Source organism: Cnephaeus nilssonii, assembly GCF_951640355.1.
Source record: "Cnephaeus nilssonii genome assembly, chromosome: 8".
Lineage (NCBI taxonomy): Eukaryota > Metazoa > Chordata > Mammalia > Chiroptera > Vespertilionidae > Cnephaeus > Cnephaeus nilssonii.
In genome coordinates, this window is record NC_137079.1 from 85613387 (window position 1) to 85638207 (window position 24821).

The 24821-nt window shown below is 41.9% G+C and overlaps 1 protein-coding gene across 2 annotated transcripts in view; it reads left to right on the forward strand.

The window, feature by feature from the left end:
- The first annotated feature begins 344 nt into the window (after positions 1–344).
- GTF2F2 (general transcription factor IIF subunit 2) overlaps positions 345–24821 on the forward strand; it is a 198919-nt gene continuing 174442 nt past the window's right edge. For both annotated transcript variants that reach the window (XM_079778843.1, XM_079778842.1), the window contains exons 1-2: positions 345–588; positions 23733–23806. In XM_079778843.1, coding sequence (XP_079634969.1) covers positions 523–588; positions 23733–23806 — 140 coding nt within the window. In that variant the 5' untranslated portion in view covers positions 345–522. The remainder of the gene's footprint in view (positions 589–23732; positions 23807–24821) is intronic.

The window sequence follows — 24821 nt, forward strand, 5'->3', positions numbered from 1 at the left end:
CCAAGGGCTACTTGGTTTGATGCCAGTGCCCACTTGTGCTAATTCACATAACTTATTTATTACTACAACACTGTCCTCCAAATGCCGTTTCTCCTGGGCCAGGTTGCACATGTATTGACAGCCTGTGTCTCTTTGAGCTCTATTTTTCTGTCTTGCCACTTTTCCTCTTGCAGTTCTGTTGGCTAGTCTTTAAATGCATTGCCGACCTTATTTTGTCCCGTCCCCTCGGTTTAAAGACTCGGACGCAGCCAGCACCAGTGGCCACGCCCACTCAAAAAAGTTGCCGACAGGAAGTTTGTCTGCACCCGCGAGCCGTACTGCCGGTGGAAGTGCGCAAGCGCAGTTCCCGGCACCCAGCGGCGTGTTCCTCTTTCCCGGGGTTTCCACCTTCCTGGTAGGTGGGCGCTGGAGCGTCGGCCTCTCCCCTCGGCTCGCGTCGTGCTCCGGCCACTCGCCCCGGCCCCCAGCCCCCAGCCCCCGGAGCCCTGCGGGGGGTCGCACTCCTCTTCCGGCCGCAGACCCATGGCCGAGCGCGGGGAACTCGACCTGACCGGCGCCAAGCAGAACACCGGCGTGTGGCTGGTCAAGGTAAGGCTCGCGCGGCTCTGGCTTGCGCGCCTCCCGGTGGGAGCAGTTTAAGTTACGTGAGACCGCCCCACCTCGTGCACCTTTCAAAGTTCTTTAAGGTCATCTTCACAGATCTGGAGAGGCATGACTCAGTGCTCAGCTCGCTGTCAGACGAGGAGATTAGTTTAGGGAACTACAGTGTCTTCAGCCGGAGCCCGAACGTGCCTGGAGTGGGTTTCCATGCACCACGACCTGGGTTTTCTGGGGCTCTGTCCTGGGGTCCCGATTTGAGCGGTGCGTTTTACCCGAGACTGGAGAATTTCTACATCTTCTTTTGGTGAAACTGATTTTGGTCATAAACCTGTCAAGGAAGTCGAGAGTGTCTGCTTCCTGTAGGATTTCTCTGCCGGAAAGGAGACCTGCTCTCTGCGTGCCCCCACAGTGTTCTGCCGGGTCGCTGGCCCTTGCCGGAGAGCCGAGGGCGCGCTGAGCTCAGGAGGGAGAGCCACTGGATTTGAGTGTTCTTTCAGAGCACGGCTGGGTCTCCTCCAACAGACCGTCAAGAAAAGTTTTTTGTAAAGAGAGCAATCTTGATTAGCCCTTAGTGCGCACAGTATTTGTGCTTTACTTTTTCATATCGGTGAGTGTTGAGAATTTCATAAGATATATGTATGTCCAAAATGTGATTATGAGTCTTTGAACCTCTAGTAAAATGGTTTGTTAAATTTTAAAAAACTTTGGTCACACGGCTGGGTTATCAAGTAGATCCGAGAGGCCCTTCCTGTCCACCTTTCTAAAATAGCTCCTTTGCCAGCATGTCATACCCGGTATTCAAAGCACTTTTCACTTCTGAAGTGATTCTGTGTTCACGTGTTCAGTGCTGGTCACCTCCCTCTCCCTGCGCTTGCACACCTCTGCACATTCCACGAGCATAGGATCCTTGCCTGCCACGCCCAGAATTATGTTACATGATGATTGCTCAACAGATATGTGATGAATGGATGAATGATGCCTTACTCTTCAACTCTAGCCTTAGTCTCTGGCACTCATTTGACTTACCACAGCTACCTCAGTAAGACTTGAAAATATGGAATAAATGAGCATTTCTCTCTCCTGGGTGCTAAAGGGAGAAGAAACGTTAGGGAGGAGAGCTCTCTTGAAGATTGAAAAGAAAGAGTTTGAAAAAAAAAAAGGTAGAACTGGAGGTGGTGCATTTGTGATTGGAGCACAGTAAATGCTCAGTAAATGTTTACCTTCAGGATTTGGATGGGTGGACAGAGGCATAGCATAGGATACCATGTTGAGTGGAACAGAGATGCAGTACTGAAATTAACGTGGTGTGACCTGGAAAACAGATTATTATGCCTAGAGCAGAGGGGCTGTGTGAAAAAGGTTGGGACCACATACTTATATTGTGAAATGGGAATATCTTTAGTCCATAGGAAGTGAGGAACCTTTTGGAGTGTTTTGAGTAAGGCAGGGATGCAAGTGATTCAGAAAAAACATTAAGCTTGAGGGGAAGATAAACAGACAAAATTAGAAAATTATCATAGGACTAGAGGCCCGGTGCACAACATTAGTGCACTGGGAGGGGGGAGTTGGGGGGGGGGAAGGAGGTCCCTCAGCCTGGCCTGCACTCTCTCTCAGTCCAGGACCCCTCAGGAGATGTCCGCCTTCCAGCTTAGGCCCCGCTCATAGTGACCGGTTCTGTCATTTGGTTGATTTGCATATTAGGGTTTTATTATATAGGATAATAGGTATGTGATAATGAAATCTGAGAAGTTAGGGAAACTTTTTCAGTAAGTTGTTAGGATCTGGTGATTGACTAAACGAGAATGTGAAAGAATGTAATGAATCTAAAATGAAAAAGTAAAAAAAAATTTAGTGATCTCTTAGTCATATAGCCATTTGAATACATTTTGTCTCTTTAAAAAGAACTCAAGCCAGTGATTTGTTCTTGTTTTATAAAGGTAGTCGTAATGTTTCATTGTTTATTGTTTGCATTATCATTGTTTCCTCATATCAACTTGGCATACAGTATTTCTTTTTCTAATCTTACGTATCAAAGAAGATTTGTTCAGTGGTTAGTGTGTCGGCCCTCTGGCTGAAGGGTTTTGGGTTTGATTCTGGTCGAGGTCACGTACCTCAGTTGCAGGCTTGATCCCCAGCTCTGGTCAGGGTACATGTGGGAGGCAACCAATTGTGATGTGTCTCTCTCACATTGTTGTTTCTCTCTCTCTCTCTGTCTCTCCCCCTCCTTGCACACTCTAAAAATCAATGGAAAAGAAATAGCCTACGGTGAGAATTAACAATAAAAAAGAAAATACATAACAGGTTTGCAAATCTTTCCAGGGTGTTGTGAAAGGACTTTCTTGCCAGTTCTTGTCCTCTTTCAACCTTATCTCTGAAAGAAGACAAGAATTGCTAGCAAGCACTTTTTCTTCTAAAATCCATTCTTCTTCCACCTTTATTTGACAACTCTTATGTCTGCTCTAGTTTAAGGAGTTCCTAGTTTGTACTTGTTTCATTTCCACTGGTGTAACAGCCAGTGTGATTTTCATGCCCATATCTTGAGCATACTGGATTTTCATCTCTGAATTATAGGAATAAACTATGTGAGTGAATCAAATTGTAATGGTGAATTTCATTTTCAGCTTCCTTTGTGTGATATTAAAATATAATATTTGTTTAGAAAGTGAATAGAACCATATACCACTTTCAAGTCTTTTCTCTATACCAGCGATTTTCAACTGGTGTGCTGCAAGAATTTTTAAAAACATGCAATACCTGACTATTTAGTCAGGGCACTGACCGCTTTTTCCCTTAAAAGATTGTCATATAAAAAAAATGACAACAGCCAATACAGCAATAACTGTCTGGTGTGAATGCCCTGTCTTGAACCATAAATATATAGGTTATATAATAGAGTTGCCTATTAAGCTTGAGTCTGATTGGTTAATTCTTGGTACCAGATTAATAGAAGTATAGGCATCTGATTTTTTAAAAAATCACTTTGGAGCAAAAGGATAGGTAATTACTATTATTATTATTTTTTTGTAAATCAAGATTATACCTTTTTTTTTGGTCAGATTGGCAAAAAGTATATATTTTAGTGTGCTGCAGAATTTTAGTAATTAGTTTATGTGTGCCATAAGATAAAAAAGGTTGAAAATTGCTGTGCTATACACATTAATATTTCTCATTATAAATAACACCTGAGTTCTGATCTTTCAGGATCATTTGTTGCAAAATAGGTGAGTTACAGCGTGGGGAGTAGGGGCAGCAGCTTGAAAGGCACCTGAGACATACGGGAGGAATGGAATTGTTTGGTGAATCAATTCTGGGTGAGAACTGGAGACTGGAGGGGCAGCTTTCTCCCTGACAGAAGTGCTAGCAGAAGCCATTTTTCTTTTGATGAGCCCTTCCCCTCCAAAGCCAGCAGATGGGGAGCCATATCTGAGACTTCATCAACCTGGCTCACACTGTTGGCCCCACCCCACCCAATTTCCAGTCCCATCCAAACTGTTTCTAGTGGCTTTTCCATACCAATGGCCTGTCTTGGCTCATGCTTCCGATTTTCCTAAAATCTCATCAATAGGCAGCATCTGGCCTCAGGGAGCCCTGTACCTCTCACTAAGTGGCCCCAGGCTTGGCACTAGCAGAGGCCGGCCTTGGTTCATAGCTTGGCCTCATCTGGGCATCTCCAAGCCCAGCACAAGAAGCAGCTGTCTGCAGAACACTTTGTAGCTCAGGCCAGGTGGCCCTGGGCAGAACCCAGGTAGTAGCTGACCTTGACCTGCACCTCCCGGGAGGCCCCAGAGCCAGCATACCCAATGGACAGCTTCAGACCATGTTGAAGCACCACCACCCAACCACCTCCACAAGCAACATACTCAAGGGGCAGACTCAGCAGACACCAGAGCCCTGCAGAAGTAAGTCCTGCTCTGCATGGCTGATCCTCCACAGTGGTCAGAGTTGGTGGTTCGTGGTCATCGCCAGTCCTTGAGGTGTGCTCTGACCCCTCCACCTCCACCTCCCGTGTGAGCTTTCCACTCTCCTGTTGTAGTTGAGCCTTTATTGCTGTTGGTACATCAATGGGAGGGATTTACCCAGGGATATACTATATTATTCCTCTTCCACATTTGTGTCTGAGCAGCTAAAGAAAAACTCAAGTACCCAGCTCAGGTGATCGGGGAGGCTGTGCCACTGACCCTACAGGACACTTAGTTAGTTAGTTCATGCTACCAAGCCTGTGAGACGTAGCAGCTCTACTTAATACATAGAAACAAACACAGGGAGGTTGCCCAAATGAAAGAACAGAACAGAACTCCAGAAAAGAACTGAACAAAATGGAAACAAGCAATCTACTAGATGCAGAGTTTAAAACACTGGTTATAACATTGCTCAATGAACTTAGTCGACAGCATAAAAAAGGACCAGTCAGAAATGAAGGCTACACTAACTGAAATAAAGAATAACTTACAAGGAATCAACAGCAGGAAGCAGGACTGCAGCCACCTAATCACAGAAGTAACATCCTACCACCTTTGCCATATTGTATTGAATAGAAAAAAGCAAGTCACAGGTCCCATTCTCACTCAAGCAGAGGAGATTATACAATGGTATGAATATCGGGGGCGGGGGCATCTTAGAGTCTCCCTGCTACATTCAGTAAGCACTCTGAGTGTTAGCTGCTCTCCTCCTTATTTTTCTGATGGAATGAGAAGGAGATGGAGGAGAGAAAGGGTAGAAATTTTTGTTGTGGTTAATCCTCACCTGAAGACATCTTTTCCCAATTGATTTTTAGAGAGAATGGGAGGGAGGGAGAGGGAGAACAGAGAGAGAGAAAGAGAAAAACATCCATGTGAGAGAGACACATCTATTGGTTGCCTCCTGCATAAGCCCCGACTGGAGCCAGGGATTGAACCTGCAACCCAGGTACGTGCCCTTGACTGGGAATTGAACCTGCGACCCTTTGGTGTGTGGGTTGACACTAACCATTGAGCTCATAGGCAGGGTGAGGAAGGGTAGAATTGAAAGAAAGATGTTTAAACTACAGGGAAAGAAATTCGTGTACAAGTGGAAGCCATATTTTATGTAATGTTTTAAGAGAGGAAAGCAAAGTAAAAGGCCCCAACTGTGGCTAAGTGGTATTAGAGGTTCTCTGTTTTTGTTTTCTATAATCCTCACTTGAGGACATGCTTATTAGAGAGAGGAAGGGACACACACACACACACACACACACACATACACATTGATCAGTTGCCCTCCTATATTCCTCCTACTGTGGATCAAACCCACAACCCAGGTATGTGCCCCGACCGGGAATTGAACTGGCAACACTGGTGCATGGACAATCCTCAGCCAACTGAGCCACTTCAGTTGGGCGAGGTTCTCTTATGATTGCTGTCTTTCCTCAGTGGAAGAGGAAATCAGGTTATTAGCACAGAGGGAGCAGGAAAGGAAGAGGTTTATAGGTTTGAAGAGAACATGTGACCATCTGCAGTGGGAGAGTGAATTGATTAGGGAGATGGAGTTAAATTGCCAGGCATCTTAAAGGGCTTACTTGATGTTAGTAGTCATATATTTCAGGTGAGACTATTTAGCATGATTGTGAGTTTTTCTTTAGCTCCTCAGATACAAATAGAATATAGTAAATTCAGATAATCTATAATAAAAGTATAATATGCTAATTAGACCAGATGTCCTTCCGGACATCCTTCTGGACTAAGCAGGGGCTGCAGCCGCCCGCAGTTTCGAGGGAGGAATCCAGGCAGCTGGCCCCAGCTGCGAAGGCCCACTCTTGCACGAATTTCGTGCATCTGGCATCTAGTAAATAGATAAATGAATTAATGAGATAAGTAGTAGTACACATTGGCTTTAATCAGGATTAAGGTTCTGCCAGGCCAGTATGATGGAGATAGGAGCAATGGAATTATAATGATGAACTATGAAATGTAGGTCTTCTAACGAAAGAAGTGAGGATAAGCAGTGTAAAGACATTAAGAGTTAGTGATTTGAAGTGATGGAAGGATTGTTGGAGTCGAAGTACTGAGGAGAGAGCCAGGAAGTTAGGAAATGGTGGTCAGAATGGTTGCTTGAAATACAGGTTGTGGAAGGTATAGTAGGTGTACCAGTTAATAAATAGGATTTTTTTCAATAGATGGAGTTACACATATGTTGATATATATATATATATGTGATTTGATATGTATGCTATTTTGTTATATTGACAACAAGCTTTAAAACTTAATATGTCATATTTGCTGAAGGTGTTAACATAGATATTTTTACACTTAAAAATGTCGAATTACTTGCCAAAAAAAGCATTTGTGGGAAGTTATAATTCATTATTTTAGTTTGAAGAAAAGTGCTGCTGAATACTTCGGGAAGCTTATGGTGAACATGCTCCATCTCAAGATACTTGTGAACACTGGTTTAAACACTTTAAAAGTGATGATTTTGATATGAAAGACAAAGAACATCCAGGTCAACTGAAAAAGTTTGAAGATCAACAATTACAAGCATTATTGGATGAAGATGTGTGTCAAACTCAAAAACAACTTGCAGAAAGATTAAACGTTGCTCAGCAAATAATTTCCGATCGTTTACAAGCAATGGGAAAGATTTTAAAGGAAGGAAAATGGGTGCCACATGAACTAACCAAAAGACAAATGGAAAACCGAAAAGTCATCAGTAAAATGTTGCTTCAGTAGCATGAAAGAAAGTCTTTTTTGCATCGAATTGTGACTGGCGATGAAAAGTGGATTTATTTTGAGAATCCCAAGTGCACAAAATCATGAGTTGATCCAGATCAACCATCATCATCGACTGCAAGGCCAAATCACTTTGGAAAGAAGACAGTGCTCTGTGTTTGGTGGGATCAGGAAGGTGTGGTGTATTATGAGCGTCTAAAACCAGGTGAAATCGTTAATACTGATCGCTACCGACAACAAATAATCAATTTGAACCACACTTTGATCGTGAAACGACCAGAATGTTCCAGAAGACACAGCAAAGTAATTTTGCTTCATGATGACACACCATCACACACTTCAAAACCAGTTAAAGACACGTTAAAAGATCTTGCCTGGGAAGTATTAACTCACCCGCTGTATTCACCAGGCCTTGCTCCTTCAGATTATCACTTGTTCTGATCGATGGCACACCCACTTTCTGAGTAGCACTTCAAAATGTACGAAGAAGTGGAAAATTGGGTCTCTGAATGGTTTGCCTCAAAACAAGAAAAGTTCTATTGGGACAGTATCCACAAATTACCTGAAAGATGTGGGAAATGTGTAGCTAGCGATGGACATTACTTTGAATAAAGCACTTTTGATGTTTCTCTTGAAATTATCGTGTCTTCTTTGATTACAAAATCCGCATTATTAACTGGTACACCTGGTACTGTTATTGAGGAAATCTTAGGGCATCTTTATTATAAAAACCCTTTGGCTGTGATGCTGTCATGGCGGAACAACCAAAGACTGGTAACCAGGAGGCTGCATGTGCAGCAGGGCCCGCGGGTGGGCAGGGACTTGACTCTGGATCCGCAGCCCGCCCAGCGTGGTGGGAGTCAGTCTGGGTCTTGCGCGATATCGCGTGCTGGGCCTCTAGTCTAAATATAAGGCTCATTTGAACTAATAACTTGGAATATGATGAAGAAAAGACACCATCTTTCCCCTAAAATCTTTATTAGGGAATAGAGCTTGTGAGTGATTGGTAGGGTTGCTGCTTTCTGCAGAAGATAGTTTTCTCTTTGCGTTAGAGTAATTGACATGAAGGTTCCCTGCAAATCAAAGGTTACTTAAAAATCAAAGACAAACCAAGAAGCAAAAGCTAACGTTAGGCAGTATTTCAAGATAGAGGCCATAGGTAATAATTTACATAGTCCAAGAATTCAAGGTTTTATTTGATATTGTAACAGTATTTGTGCAGATCAATTTTAGATCTTGTATTTAGTTTGACAGGTAATGTGTACATCTCTTCTTTGACTAACCAGTACCCACTTATTGTCACATTTTTGCTGGGGATTTTTGACAAGGAGGACTGTTCTTCAGGAGCTACTTCAGCCATCTTGCTATGCAAGGGGAAGGCTGTCAAAGAAGTGAATCTACATGGGGGAGAGAAGAAGTAAGAGATGGTGAAAGAGTCCTGGTGACATCTTTTGAGCCCTTAATCAAGCCACCTTAAAGCTATTCTTTAAGAGTTATCAGTTACCTGGTCAATAAGTCCTCTATATGTTTTAATGAATTTTCTTCTCACCCATAATTAAAGGAGACCAAATAGGTAGATACAGTTACCATAAGGAGTTTGTCATAGTCCTCTAAGCTTGTATGAATACGTGCAGTATAGTTACATTTTTAAGATGTGCAATCTTCAAAACCCCCTTTCCCTTAGACCTTTTACATATTCGTCTTTAGTGGTATAGGGAAGAGGACACCAGACCAATCTGGAGTCAAGTTTTGATACTAGCTAACTGTGTTATTTCAACACTCTGAGTTTCATTTTTCTTATCTATAGAATGAGGAGAATGATAGTGGATTTTGTGGGGTGATTGAAGGGTTAATTGGGATAATGGATATAAAATCTCTAGCAGGGTATCTGACACTGTTGACTTCCTTCCCCCTTCCTCCTTTCCAAACTTTTAGCATTTTGTGTGGCACATAGCAGTTGTTTAATAAATTTTATTATAAAGAATGCATATGTAATTAAACAAATGAGGGTCTCCTTTTGACCCTTTTATTTCTGAATTTTTGCTATATACAAAGCACTGCAATTTGTTGGACTAATAGTCAAGTGGTTCTTTTTGCAAATTAAATCTTGCTAAATAGGTTTTTTTCCCCCCTTCTAGCTTTGGAAGCTCTCTCTGATTCCTTTATACATTCATGTTCATATTATCATTCTAGGATTTTTGTGGGAAATAATGATACTTGACACTCATTGAGTACATGCTTTATGTAAGGGCATTGTGCTTCATACTTTATATATAACTAGAGGCCCAGTGCACAATATTCGTGCACTGGGGCGGGGGGGGGTGTCCCTCAGCCTAGCCTGCACACTCTCATAATCCGGGACTGCTGGCTCCTAAGCGCTTGCCTGCCTACCTGATTGCCCCTAACCACTTCTGCCTGCCAGCCTGATCACCCCCTAACCGCTTCCCTGCTGGCCTGATCAACGCCTAACTGCTCCCCTGCCGGCCCTATTGCCCCCAACTGCCCTCCCCTGCCAGCCCGGTGGCCCCCAACTGCCTTCCCTTGCTGGCCTGGTGGTCCTCAACTGCCCTCCCTGCTGGCTTGGTCGCCCACAACTGCCCTCCCCTGCCAGCCCGGTCACCCACAACTGCCCTTCCCTGCCGGCTATCTTGTGGCGGCCATTTTGTGATGACATGTGGCGGCCATCTTGTGATGACGCAAGGGCGAGACACCACCTAGGCTTTTATTAGTATAGCTATCTCACTCTTCACAATAAGATAACTGTAAAGGTATGTAATGATTCCAGAGTTCAAACTAGTTCTTAGAAAAAATGAGCTAAGGTACACAGTAGGGCTTTAACATATATTTTCTTTTTTCAGTTTTTTTTTTTTATTTCAAGGAAAATTTTATTTTATTTTCATTTTTTTATTAAGGTATTATATGTGTACATATCTTACCATTGCCCCCCCCCCACCCCACTCCCATACATGCCCTCACCCCCCAGTGTTTTGCGTCCATTGGTTATGCTTATATGCATGCATACAAGTCCTTCAGTTGATCTCTTATCTCCCCCACCTCTCCCTAACCTTCCCGCTGTAATTTGACAGTGTGTTTGATGCTTTACTGCCTCTATATCTTTTTGTTCATCAGTTTATAATGTTCTTTATTATCCATAAATGAGTGAGATCATGTGGTATTTTTCTTTCATTGACTGGCTTATTTCACTTAGCATAATGTTCTCCAGTTCCATCCAGGTTGCTGAAAATGGTAAGAATTCCTTCTTTTTTATGGCAGCATAGTATTCCATTATGTAGATGTACCACAGTTTTCTGATCCAGTCATCTGCTGATGGGCACCTAGGCTGTTGTAAATTGTGCTGCTATGAACATAGGGGTGCATATATCCTTTCTGATTGGTGTTTCCAGTTTCTTAGGATATATTCCTAGGAGTGGGATTACTGGGTCAAATGGGAGTTCCATTTTTAGTTTTTTGAGGAAACTGCATACTGTTCTCCACAGTGGCTGCACCAGTCTGCATTCCCACCAGCAGTGCACGAGTGTTCCTTTTTCTCCGCATCCTCGCCAACACTTGTCCTTTGTTGATTTGTTGATAATAGCCATTCTGACAGGTGTGAGATGGTACCGCATTGTCGTTTTTATTTGCATCTCTCGGATAATTAGTGACTTTGAGCATGTTTTCATGTGTCTCTTGGCCTTCCTTCTGTCTTCTTTCGAAAGATTCTATTTAGGTCCGTTGCCCATTTTTTTATTGGATCATTTATCTTCCTTTTATTAAATTGTATAAGTTGCCTGTAGATGTTGGAGATTAAACCTTCATCAGTGATAACATTTGCAAATATGTTCTCCCATACAGTGGGCTTTCTTGTTGTTTTGTTGGTGGTTTCTTTTGCTGTGAAAAAGCTTTTTATTTTGATGTAGTCCCATTTGTTAATTTTCTCTTTAGCTTCCATTGCCCTAGGGGCAGTATCAGTGAAGAAGTTTTTTCGGCATATGTCTGAGATTTTGCTGCCTGTGGATTCCTCTAGTATTTCTATGGTTTCCCGTCTTATATTTAAGTCCTGTATCCATTTGGAGTTTATTTTTGTGTATGGTGTAAGTTGGTGATCTAGTTTTATTTTTTTTGCATGTATCTGTCCAATTTCCCCAACACCATTTATTGAAGAGACTGTCTTGACTCCATTGTATGTTTATGCCTCCTTTGTCAAATATTAATTGAGCATAGTGGTTTGGGTCGATATCTGGATTCTCAATTCTATTCCATTGGTGTGTATGTCTCTTCTTGTGCCAGTACCAGGCTGTTTCGAGAACAGTGGCTTTGTAATACAGCTTGAAATCTGGTATTGAGATCCCTCCTACTTTATTCTTCTTTCTCAGGATTGCTGTGGCTATTTGGGGTCTTTTTTTTTTCCAGATGAATTTTTGGAGAGTTCTTTCTAGGTCTGTGAAATATGCTGTTGGTATTTTAATGGGGAGTGCATTGAATCTATAGATTGCTTTGGGTAGTATGGACATTTTAATGATGTTGATTCTACCAATCCATGAACATGGTATGTTCTTCCATCTGTTTACGTCTTCCTCTATCTCTTTTTTCAGTGTCCTGTAGTTTTCCGTGTATAGGTCTTTTACCTCCTTGGTTAAGTTTATTCCTAGGTATCTTAATTTTTTTGGTGCGATGGTAAATGGGATTGCTTTTTTAGTCTATCTTTCTGTAAGTTCACTATTGGTGTATAGAAATGCCATACATTTCTTGGCGTTAATTTTGTATCCTGCCACATTGCCGAATTCATTTATTAAGTCTAGTCGTTTTTTGATGAAGTCTTTGGGGTTTTCTATGTACAATATCATGTCATCTGCAAATAAGGACAGCTTTACTTCTTCTTTTCCAATTTGGATGCCTTTTATTTCTTCTTCTTGTCTGATCGCAATGGCTAATACTTCCAGTACTATGTCAAACAGGAGTGGTGAGAGTGGGCATCCCTGTCTTGTTCCTGTTCTTAGGGGAAATGATTTTAGTTTTTGCCCATTGAGTATGATGTTAGCTGTGGGTTTATCATATATAGCTTTTATTATGTTGAGGTATGATCCTTCTATTCCCACCTTGAGAGTTTTTACCAAGAAAGGGTGTTGAATTTTTGTCAAATGCTTTTTCTGCATCAATTGATATGACTATGTGATTTTTATCTCTCAATTTGTTTATGTGATGTATCACGTTTATTGATTTGCGGATATCGTACCATCCTTGTATTCCTGGGATAAATCCTACTTGGTCAGGTGTATGATCTTCCTGATGTACTGCTGGATACGATTTGCTAGAATTTTGTTGAGGATTTTGGCATCTATGTTCATGAGGGATATTGGCCTGTAATTCTCTTTCATTGTGTTGTCTTTATCTGGTTTTGGTATTAGGGTGATGCTGGCTTCATAGAAGGAGCTTGAAAGTGTTCCTTCCTCTTGAATTTTTTGGAATAGTCTGAGGAGGATAGGTTTTAGTTCTTCTTTGAATGTTTGGTAAAACTCCCCTGTGAAGCCGTCTGGCCCTGGGCTTTTGTTTGCCGGTAGCTTTTTGATGACTGCTTCAATTTTTTCCATAGTTATTGGCCTATTGAGCTGTTTAGATCAGTGATGGCGAACCTATGACACGCGCGTCAGCACTGACACGCGTAGCCATTTCTGATGACACGCGGCCGCATGCCAAGGATGAAACATTTGCTGCTCCTGAGGATGAAACATTTGCGACTAGAGTCTTGGAGTTAGTTTTTTCATCAAAGTGACACACTACCTGAGTTATGCTCAGTTTTTTGGCGAAGTTTCACACACCAAGCTCAAAAGGTTGCCCATCACTGGTTTAGATTCTTCTGATTGAGTTTTGGAAGGTTATATTTTTCTAGGAATATGTCCATTTCCTCCAAGTTGTCCTGTTTGTTGGAATAAAGTTGTTCGTAGTATTTTTTAACAATCCTTTGTATTTCTGTGGGGTCTGTTGTTATTTCACCTCTTTTATTTCTGATTTTGTTTATTTGGGTCCTCTCTCTTTGCTTCTTGGTGAGCCTGGCTAGAGGTTCATTAATCTTGTTTATCCTTTGAAAGAACCAGCTCTTGTTTTTTTTTGTGTGTGTGTGTGTGTGTTTTTTGTTTTTTGTTTTTGATCTTTTGTATTTTTTTTTTGGTCTCTATGTCGTTTATCTCCGCTCTGAGCTTTATTATTTCCTTCCTTCTGCTTACACTGGGCTTTTCTTGTTGCTCTCTTTCTAACTCTTTGAGTTGTAGGGCTAGGTAATTTATTACCGTTGTTTGTTGTTTTTTGCAGTAGGTTTGTAGAGCTATGAACTTCCCTCTCAAGACTGCTTTTGCTGTGTCCCATAGATTTTGGATTGTTGTGTTTTCATTGTCATTTGTTGCCATGATGATTTTTATTTCTTCCTTGATCTCTCTAGTAACCCAGTCATTGTTTAATAGCATGCTGTTTAGTCTCCATGTGTTTGATTTCTTTTGATTGTTTTTATTGTAGTTGATTTCCAGTTTTATGCCACTGTGATCTGAGAAGATGCTTGATATGATTTCTATTTTCTTGAATTTGAAGAGACTTTGCCTATGTCCCAACATATGGTCTATCTTTGAAAATGACCCATGTGCACTTGAGAAGAATGTATAATATGTGGCTTTGGGGTGAAATGTTCTGAAGATGTCAATTAATTCCATCTTGTCTAATGTGTCATTTAGGATTGATGTTTCTTTGCTGATTTTTTGTTTAGAGGATTTGTCCAATGGTGATAGTGGGGTATTAAAGTCTCCTACTATGAGTGTATTGCTGTCAATCTCTCCCTTGATATCCTCCAGGAGTTTTTGTATGTATTTTGGTGCTCCTGTATTGGGTGTGTATATGTTTACCAGAGTTATTTCTTGTTGGATTGCTCCCTTTAGTATTATGAAGTGGCCTTCCTTATTTCTTGTTATGTCCTTCACTTTGAGATCTAATTTGTCAGATATAAGTATTGCTACCCCAGCTCTTTTTTCATTTCCATTCGCCTGGAAAACCTTTTCCCATCCCTTCACCCTCAGTCTGTGTGCGTCTTTTTTTCTGAGGTGGGTTTCTTGTAGACAGCAGATATATGGGTCTTGTTTTCTTATCCAATCCGTTACCCTGTGTCTTTTGATTGGGGTATTTAATCCATTTACATTTAAAGTTATTATTGATGGGTACTGATTTGTCACCATTTTTATTCTTTACCCCTGTGTTCCTTCTTCGCTTCCTATTTCTTTCTTTCTTTCTTTCTTTCTTTTTTTTTTTTTTTTTTACAACAGACCCTTTAGCATTTCTTGCGTTGCTGGTTTGGTAGTGATAAATTCCCTTAGTCCTTTTCTGTCTGTGAAGCTCCTGATCTCACCTTCAATTTTGATTGATAACCTTGCTGGGTACAGTATTCTTGGATTCAGACCCTTCCTTTGCATGACTTTGTATATTTCATTCCATTCCCTTCTGGCCTGATGAGTTTCTGTTGAGAAATCAGTTGTTAGTCTGATGGGGGTTCCTTTGTATGTAACTTTCTGTCTCTCTCTGGCCACTTTTAAGATTCTTACTTTGTCGTTGGTGTTTGCCAATTTAATTATAATGTGCCTTGGCTTCGGTCTTTTGGGGTTCATTTTGCTTGGGACTCTGTGAGCTTCTTGGATTTGTGTGGGTTTTTTCTTCCCTATATCAGGGAAGTTTTCTGTCATTATTTCTTCCAACAGGTTTTCTATTCCTTGTTCAGTTTCCTCTCCTTCTGGAACCCCTATTATGCGGATGTTGTTTTGTTTCGTGTTGTCCCAAAGTTCCCTTAGGCTCTCCTCCTGCTTTTTAATTTTTTTTTTCTAGAAGCTGCTCTAATTGGGTATTTTTTCCCACCTTGTCTTCTAGTTCACTTCCTCTGCTTCTTCTAGTCTACTCTTGATGCTTTCAATTGAGTTCTTTACAGCAGCACTGTCATTTTTTATTTCTTCTTGGTTCTTCTTCATTTCCTCTTGGTTCTTACTCATGTTGTCGAATTTGTCTTCCATTCTTTTCAGCCACCTTAAGACCATTTCTCTGAATTCTTTCTCTGACAGGTTGCTTGCCTTCATTTTGTTTACTTCCTTTTCTGGTGATGCCTGCTATTCTTTTCCTATGCGGGCTGTTTCTTTGTCTCCCCATGGTCTCTCTTCTCTGGATGTCTGGTTATGTAGTTCTCTCTCTCCTGTGTTGATTTAAAGGCACAAAATACAACACAACCAGGTACAATGCACAAGGCACTAAAGAGAAATATATTCACAATATTAATAACCTCCAATAAAGGTGACCACCAGAGAAAGGCAAATTAGAGGATAGAAGAGAAAGAAGAAGAGAAGAAAAAGAGAAAGAAAATGAAAGAAAGGAATGCAAAAAGGAAAAAAAGCAAGAGAGAAAAGAAAGAGAATACGAAAGAAGAGGGGAACAAACTGTATATGTGGGGAGAAAACTCCAATAGAATAGCCACTAATCCCAACAAATACCAGCAACAAGTACATGGAGATGAATAAAAACTAAAAACAACAACTAATATCAAGCAAGGCAAGGGAAAACAGAAGCAAAAAACAAACAAAAGCAAAACAAACAAAAAAAGAATAAGCAAAACAATCTCACAAGCATAAAAATCGATATAATCAACTATCAAGCAAATAATAACAAAAGGAGAGAGAGAAAAACAATTTTTTGGATAGTGAAGACAGAGAAGAGAGAGGTGTGTATGGACTTGGAGCAGGGGATTGGAAATTAGATAGATAAGGAGAGTGAAATTTTAACAGGGGGTAAACAGAAAGAATAGGGAAAATCGAAAGCAGGAAAAGGGTAAGAGAAACAGGACACTAAACGGGGAAAAGTTAGGAAGAGAGTGATGGTATAAATGTAGAGTTGAGATAGAGTAAAAGGATGCAAAAGGAAAGATGAAAATAGAATGTAGAACACTAATCCCAAAGTAAAATAAAAATAAAATAAAATGACACTTAAAAAAAAAAGTAAAATAGTAGTAGTAATAATACTGATTGAAAATAAAAATGTAATAATTAAAAATGTAAAATCAAGTGAGGAAAAAAAATAGTTTCTTAAGTAAAAGATGCAGAAAAAATTTAAAAAAAATAAAAAGTAAAAAAATAAAATGTGCAGTAGTGAAGGTCATTCACTTCCTCTATTGTTCTGTTGGGCACGCCTGTTTCCCAGTCAGGACAGTGTTGCAGATCTCTGCATTCCACTGCTCCTCAGTGTTGTAAGCCAGTCCTGATTTTTAAGCAGGTGGTGTCTTAATTTCTCGTATTCCTTTATTTTTTACTAGAAGCCCGGTGCACGAAATTCGTGCATGGCAGGGGGTTGTCCCTCAGCCCAGCCTGTACCCTCTCCAATCTGGGACTCCTGGAGGGATGCCCGACTGCCCGTTTAGGCCCGATCCTGGTGGGATCGGGCCTAAACGGGCAGTTGGACATCCCTCTCACAATCCAGGACTGCTGGCTCCCAACTGCTTGCCTGCCTGCCTTCCTGATTGCCCCTAACCACTCTGCTGCCAGCCTGGTTGATGCTTAACTGCTCCCCTGCCAGCCTGTTTGTCCCCAACTTCCCTCCTCTGCCAGCCTGGTCACGCCTAACTGCCCTCTCCTGCAGGGTTGATCACCTCCAACTGCCCTCCCTTGCAGGCCTGGCCCCTCACAACTGCCCTCCCTTGCAGGCAGGGTGCCTCCCAACTGCCCTCTCCTGCTGGCCATCTTGTGGTGGCCATCTTGTGTCCACATGGGGGCAGGATCTTTGACCACATGGGGGCAGCTATATTGTGTGTTGCAGTGATGATCAATCTGTATATTACTCTTTTATTAGATAGGATTACACAAGAGTCAATTTGTGATTCAGCCCCTGGGTGGTAGTGTTTCTGGATTGACTTCCGGGTCTATATGTGGCCTCTCTAGCCTGTGTTTAGAGCCTTCTTTTCCTGTGGCACTCAATACCAGTTTGTGGGAGTGGGCTGCCTCAGAGCTGGCTCTCCAACGGTCATTCCTCCCTCTAATCCCCAGGTTCCAGAAAAATAACTTTCCCCTGCAGTCTCCCAGGGTGTCCCCAACTGAGTGATCCTATGTATTGGGCTTAGTAATCAGAAGCAAGGATTTGAAGAGGAAAAAGCCCAAGTGTGCGAACAATGGGGCTGCAGGCTAGTCTGTGCAGTCCCCCTTTCCTTCTTGGGTCCAAGCAGCCGGCACACTTTTAAGATTTTTAGGCTGTCCTTTTGCATCAGAACAAAATGGGTTGCTTTTTAGAGATCCCTTCTGTTAGCAGCTCTGAGGACCCCCTTTCACATTCACGCATCACGCCAGCCCCAACAGCCACGGGTTTTTCTAGGCGCAGACTTTCCCCGGTCCTCCAGCTCCCACAGTACGCGCGTTTCTCTCTCCCACAGGGACCAGAGACCTCACCTTATCCCAGGCGAAATCTGACCGTTCCGTGGTGGAGTGTAGAATTCCTCTGAATCCGCGTGTTTGCACCAAGTGGGGACCGGTGTTCTGGGGCTCGCAGCTGTTCGGTGGTTGCCTCAGTTGTAGCTTTTCAAGCTTCCGACAAGATCCACTTTCCCCTTCAAGATGGCGAGGTCTCCGTGTCCGAGCCGGTGGCTCTGGGAGGGAACCCATTTGCATTGGGGGCTGCCCAGTCAGGAGAACCCCGTCCAGCAGTCCCCCACCTTCTCCTGGAGTTTAGCTGTCCCTTTACTCGCCAACAAATACTCCCCGTGAGACCCTCTGCTGTTCTTTCTTTCTGCTCCGCGACAAGGCTCGGGACCCGTTTGTCTATTCCGTTGCCATTTTTCTATTCTCCCTCTCAAGAAAAATTTTAAATATAGTAATATTGCATGCAATAAACCTTAATATCTCAAGAAAAATGATTTTAAATATGATAGTATTACATGCAATAAACACAATTATTCAAGAAAAAGGACCTTACATATAATAATATTACATGCAATAAATATTAATATTTCAAAAATAAAAGGATTTTAAGTATAGTAATATTATCAAAACTACTAACATAGTATGATATCTCAACAGTTGTAGGAAATATTAAAAATCTGCAAAAACAGGATTACTTCTATTCTATTCTTGAATGTTTTTCCCCCTCTGGCTGTATTTTTTGTTCATCAGTTTATGTTATTCATTATATTCCACAAATGAGTGAGATCATATTATATTTATCTTTCTCCAACTGGGTTATTTCTCTTAGCATGATGCTTTTAAAGTCTATTTTGTTGGATATTAGTATTGCTACTCCAGCTTTTTTTTTTCTTTTCCATTTGCATGGAAAATTTTTTTCCATCCCTTCACTTTCATCCTGTGTGTGTCTTTTGTTTTGAAGTGCGTCTCTTGTAGACAGTATATAGTTGGGTCATGTTTTTGTATCCATTCAGCTACCCTGCACCTTTTGATTGATGCATTTAATCCATTTACATTTAGGGTTATTATTGAGAGGTACTTATTCATAGCCATTTTAATTCTGTATGGCTAGGTTTCTCTCTCTGTTTCTTCTTCTCAGCAATTCCTTACAGCAGTCCCTTTAGCATTTCTTGTAATGCTGGCTTGGTGGTGATTAACTCCTTTAGCCTTTTGTTTTGTCTGGGAAGCTCTTATTTGACCATCTGTTTTGAATGATAGCCTTGCTGGATATAGTAATGTTGGTCTCAGATCCTTGCTTTCCATTACCTTGAGTACTTCATGCCATTGCCTTCTGGCCTGTTGAGTCTCTGATGAGAAATCAGGTGTCAGCCTTACGGGGACTCCTTTGTAGGTAACAGTTTTCTTTTATCTTGCTGCCTTTAAGATAGATTCTCTCTTTGGCTTTAATTTTTGGCATTTTAATTATGATGTGTCTGGGTGTGGGTCTGTTTTTGTTCTTGTTTGGGATTCTCTGTGCCTCCTGAACTTGTGTGACTTTTTCCTTTACCAGGTTAGGGAAGTTTTCTGCAATTATTTCTTCAAACACCTTCTCTATTCCTTTCTGCCTTTCTGCCTCTTCTGGCACACATACTATTCTAATATTGTTATGTTTCACATTGTGCAACAGCTCCCTTAAGCTGTCCTCCTGTTTTTTAATTGTTTTTTATTTTGGTTCTGTAATTGAGTAATATTTTCAACTCTGTCTTCTAATTCAGTGATTCGATCCTCAATTGCCCCTAATCTGCTGTGTATTCCTTCCAATGTGTTATTTGTGTTATGTCATTTTTTATCTCAGACTGTTCTTTTTTTGTAGTTACTATATCTTTTTTCAGACTGTTGAGCATTTTTAACATCATTACTCTGAACTCTGTTTTAGACAAATTTCTTATTTCTGCTTCATTTATCTCTTCTTTTGGAGAATTTGTTAGTTCTTTCATTTGGGGTTGTTTCTTTGTTTCCTAATTTTGGTTGTCTGTTTGGGTTTGTGACTATGTTGTAGGTAGATTCTCTATACCAGGTGTCCTCAAACTACAGCCCGCGGGCCACATGCAGGTGTTTTTGCCGTTTTGTTTTTTTACTTCAAAATAAGATATGTGCAGTGTGCATAGGAATTTGTTCATAGTTTTTTTAAAACTATAGTCCGGCCCTCCAAGGGTCTGAGGGACAGTGAACTGGCCCCTTGTTTAAAAAGTTTGAGGACCCCTTCTCTATACTTCTCAATCTCTAGTGGAGGACAGTGTTAAAGGCTGTTTCTAATTGGATCAGGCAAAGACTCAAAGCCTCCAGAGACTGCCTTTGTCTACAGCCTAATAGGATTCTGACTTGAATTGCCCCCAGGCAATTATCCTCAGGTGTGGTGAGAGCTTTTTCAACAGGGTGGGGCAGTTGCTTCTGCCTGGAGGCTAATTGTTACTTTTAGTCTCATAAGTGGCTTCAGGGCAAGGTGTTTTCCAATAGGGTGTGTCGACTGTCTTCCCCCTAGGCAAGGCAGATGTCTATGTGGGAAAGATGTCCTCTGCTGTGTGAGGGAATGACTCAGCCCAGGAAACTAGGGGTGTGTGCTTTCTGAGCTCTATCCCCTGAGTCCCCAATCCTGGGTTCTGCTCTCACAGCTCCAGTCCACTTCACCCTCCCTCTGCCAGAGCACAAGGTGGGTGGCTCCACAGGGAATTTTGTGCATTGGCCCTTTAAGAGGGTGCCTGAACTTTCAGCTGCCACTCCCTGGCAGACAGCACCCCACTGCTTTTCACTGCTACATGTTATGTGGGTACCCTCCTCAGTTTGGTGCTCTCTGCTGGGGAGCCCACTTTGGGATTAGATCCCAGAGTTCTCAGTGGCACCCCCCACAGCTGAGATATCTCTCCAGGACTTCAGTTGCTGTCTGTGAGTTCCCAGCCAGCCCTTTTGCACCTCTGCCCCTCCTACCAGTCTCTATGCGGTCTCCACTTTCGGTCCTTGGGAATCAGGGCTCTCTCCTGTGAGTTTTCCATTTATTATTCAGGAAGCTTTTCTGTATTTCAGTTGTAATTCCAGCTTGTTCCTAGGAGCATGTCTGTGCAACATCCTCCTACTCTGCTGCCATTTTTAATCTAATGTATATTTTCTTAACTATTTTGAGAATTAAAACCCTTCTGATTGCATATATCTAATTACAGACACAATATAGTGTATTGGTTACATAGGTGCTGAAACCAGACTGACTGGGTTTGAATTTTGGCTCCATCATTTGCTAATTATATAACTTTGGCTAAATTACATAATCCCTGTGTGCCTCAGATCCATCAGCTGACAAATGGGGGTTATCAATAGTATATACCTCAGAGATATGAGGATTAAATGCATAAATGTATGGAAAGTGCTTGTAACAGTGTCAGGAAAGTAGTATTATGTTAATGTTAGCGATTATGTCTAATTTCCTTTATTTCAGCAGATCCTTCATATTAGTCAGAATTACAGTCTTATACATGATGAAACTTAACTTTTGAAATTATCTTAAACTCAGTTGTGTCCTAAATAATGTTATGTCAGAATGTTATGCTTCTTCGAGAAGTCTTTTCTGGTAGCCTTTCTCATCTCCAAACTTCAGCTTAGTTGGGACATGAGTTAATACTTCATTATTGTGAAGTTCTTTGATCTGTGTTAGTTTTGAGTCACCAACTTGATTGACTTCAAGTTCTTTGAGAACTAAAATCATTTCTTACATATCTTAATATCCTTACAGTGCAAAACATATGAGAGCTTGATATTAATGATTATTACAGGCAGAAAGTAAAATAGAAGCAGTATATCCTATCTAATAAAGAGGGAATATGCAAATTGACTGTCACTCTGCAACAAAGATGGCGGCTGGGCCGGGGCGCAGGCATTTTGCTCCACCCTGCCCGTGGAGGGCCTCTGGGCCTGCTTTGTCGCCGCTGCCACGGGGGCCGGAGGAGCAGAGACACAAACCTGCAGGGGGGCCAGGCACCCATCAGCTCCAAGCCCCGCTGCCACGGCAGCACCGGGGCCGCTGGGGCCAGAGGAGCAGAGACACAAGCTCGCAGGGGGGCCCAGCACCCAGCAGCCCCAAGCCCCGTGGCAGCGGTGGTGCTGGGGCCACAGCGGAGACAGAAACCTGCAGGAAACTTGTAGAAAGGGAGATAAACTATTGTAACTTTATCTCCCTTCCACAAGATGAGAAAACTGACCCTGATTTATTTAGTGATATGGCCCACACCTTTCTACAAACACAGGGTATGTTATGACCACTCCCAGGAAGGTCTGGTCAGAATACTGTCTCCAGGGAATAACGCTACTGTGGCAAGTCATCTAAGAGAGGAAACAAGCTTTTGTTGGGTTTATTCTGAAGGTCAGAGAACATGCCACCCCAACATATGCCGTGTTGTTATATTGATGATCTTGAGCTGCAGATGCTTGAAAAACAGCAAATGCATGCAGAGGCTTTCACTGAAGTCTCGAAGTCTCCTCATCTGCCTAAAATCAGACGCCCCTAAAGGAGCTTAAATGTCATAGGTCCCCTTGACGGGAGAAGTGTCATCAGGCAGAGAAGACTGACTCCTGTCACAGGACAGGAGACTAGAAGTTGACATCACACCCAAACTTTGTTACAAACTATTTCCTCCCACCCCCATTCATCTTTCCTAAAAATAATTTACTCTCCTCTAAGAGGCCTACATCTCCCGTCCCCTTTCCCTAGGAGGAAGGTATTTAAATCTGCATTCTAAGCCATCTTGGGGAGTTACTCATTTTTCCCTGGGATCTCCCACATATACACGAGGTACACATGTCAATGAACTTTTGTTTTCTCTTGGTAATCTGTCTTTCATTACAAGGGCCTCCGCTAAGAACTCAGAAGGGTAGAGGAAAACTATTTTTCCTCCTCCATAATTCTATCTCGGGAAATCAAGTACCCAGCTGAACAATGAGGTTGGCTCAAGTGCCAAGCAGTCCCGGCTGTGGGGAGGGAAGCTTCTAGGGGGAAATCAATGATACTGGCATCAAAGTAGGACATGGCACATGCATGGTTGCTGGTGGGAATTTAAAGTGGTTCATCATTTTTGGAGGATTTGGCAAAATCGATAGAAATGTTCAAGGTATATCCAAGAGTCTTCTAGGAATCTCATCTGCTGAGATAAAGCATGAGTGCATAAGCCCTGGTCAGAACCCAGGATGCTACTGTGGGTTCCCCTTCCATGATAGGAAAACCTGCTAACAACCTGCATTTTTAGGACAAGGTGGCATCTATCTATACTAATAAAAGGGTAATATGCTAATTAGACTGAACATCTTACGGACGACCTTCCAGACAAAGCCATGGTGGCAGGGCTGAGGCAGAGGCGGTTAGAGGCGATCAGGCAGGCAGGGGGGAAACAATTAGTGGGATCAGGCCAGCAGGGGAGAGCAGTTAGGGGGATCAGACCGGCAGGCAGGTGAGTGGTTAGGAGCTAGCAGTCCTGAGGGGTCCCAGAATGGAGAGGGTACAGGCTGGGCAGAGGGACCCCCCCCCCCGTCCCTGTGCACGAATTTTGTGCACCGGGCCTCTAGTTTTATGTTTCTAAAGATTTGGTAGTAGCACGGAAGGACTTGGAGAGTATCGTGCTAAGTGAAATAAGTCAGAGAAAGACAAGTATCACATGATCACACTCATATATAGAATCTAAGTAACAAAATAAACTGATGAACGGAGTAGATCCAGAGAACATGGAAGAATGGAATAGAGTGTGGAATTTCAGAGGGAAGGTGGGTGAGGGTGGGTGGGTAGGAGGTAATAAACCAAAGACCTTGAATACATATATGCATAACCCATGGACACATAATAGGAGCTAAAGGCCTGGGTGGGGAACGGGGGGCGGGGAGGGAGCAGGCTGGAGGAGGTCAATGGGGGAGAAAAGGGCACATATGTAATACTTTCAACAAGAAAGAATTATTAAAAAAAAAAGAAAAAGATTTGTTAGTGTCCAAAACATAGTCTAATTAGTATTTTACTTTGTTTTAGGTTCCTAAATATTTGTCACAGCAATGGGCTAAAGCCCCTGGAAGAGGTGAAGTCGGGAAACTGCGGATTGCCAAGTAAGTTGTTTATATATTTTTGACATTTTAAAAAGCTGTTTAAAAAATTTTCATAAGTACTTTTAAATGGAATTACAGTCCTAGCTGGTTTTGCTAACTGGATAGAGCATCAACCTGTGGTTTGAAGGTTGTCGGGTTTCATTCTGGTCAAGGACACATGACCAGGTTGTGAGCTCGATCCCCAGTAGGGGGCTTGCAGGAGGCAGCCGATCAATGATTCTATCTCATCATTGATGTTTCTATCTCTCTATTCCTCTCCCTCCCTCTTTGAAATAAATAAAAATATATTTTTAAAAATTGTCATTCTTTGGAATTGGGTTTGAAATTTATTTAAAAAAAATGGAATTTCAGTCCTTTTCAGAATTTTACCTGGAAAATGAGAAGTAATGAGCATGTCAAAGTTAGTCAAGAGATGGTTAGATGCCCTGTAGGGAGCCATGAGTGCACACATGTACATACACAAACACACTTGCACTGCCCCCCTACTGACAGGTGTAAATATAAAGTCAAATTTATTGGGAAAACTTATTGGCAGTAAAGCAGCAGAGTATGCAGTTCTCTCATATCTCCATCCTTTCCACATCCTGTGAGGAGGTGTACTTTTTATTTATTTATTTTTTACTTTTATTTATTTATTAGTGGCCCAGTGCACGAAATCGTGCACATTGAAAGGAAATTAATTAGAAGAAATATTTTAATATCGCTGTTGGTCCTTTCTCTATAACAGAAGTGTCAACCAAATTCACGATCGACAGTGACAGATCGAAACACGCGTACGATTGGCGGCAGCAAGAGCTTTATATGTATTGCTCATGCGTTAGTCAACTTAGCCTTTTGTAGATATAGAATAAACTTGCTTAATTAGACCTGCTTTCTGATTTAGCTAAACTTTTCCAGCCCAGTGAAGCACCCCAACTTCTCTTTCAGGTAATTGTCAGCAACACAGCAGTAAATATCAACACGAAGCAGATTATTATTGTAGATCACGCAGGGAGAACAAAGGGTAAAATATTTA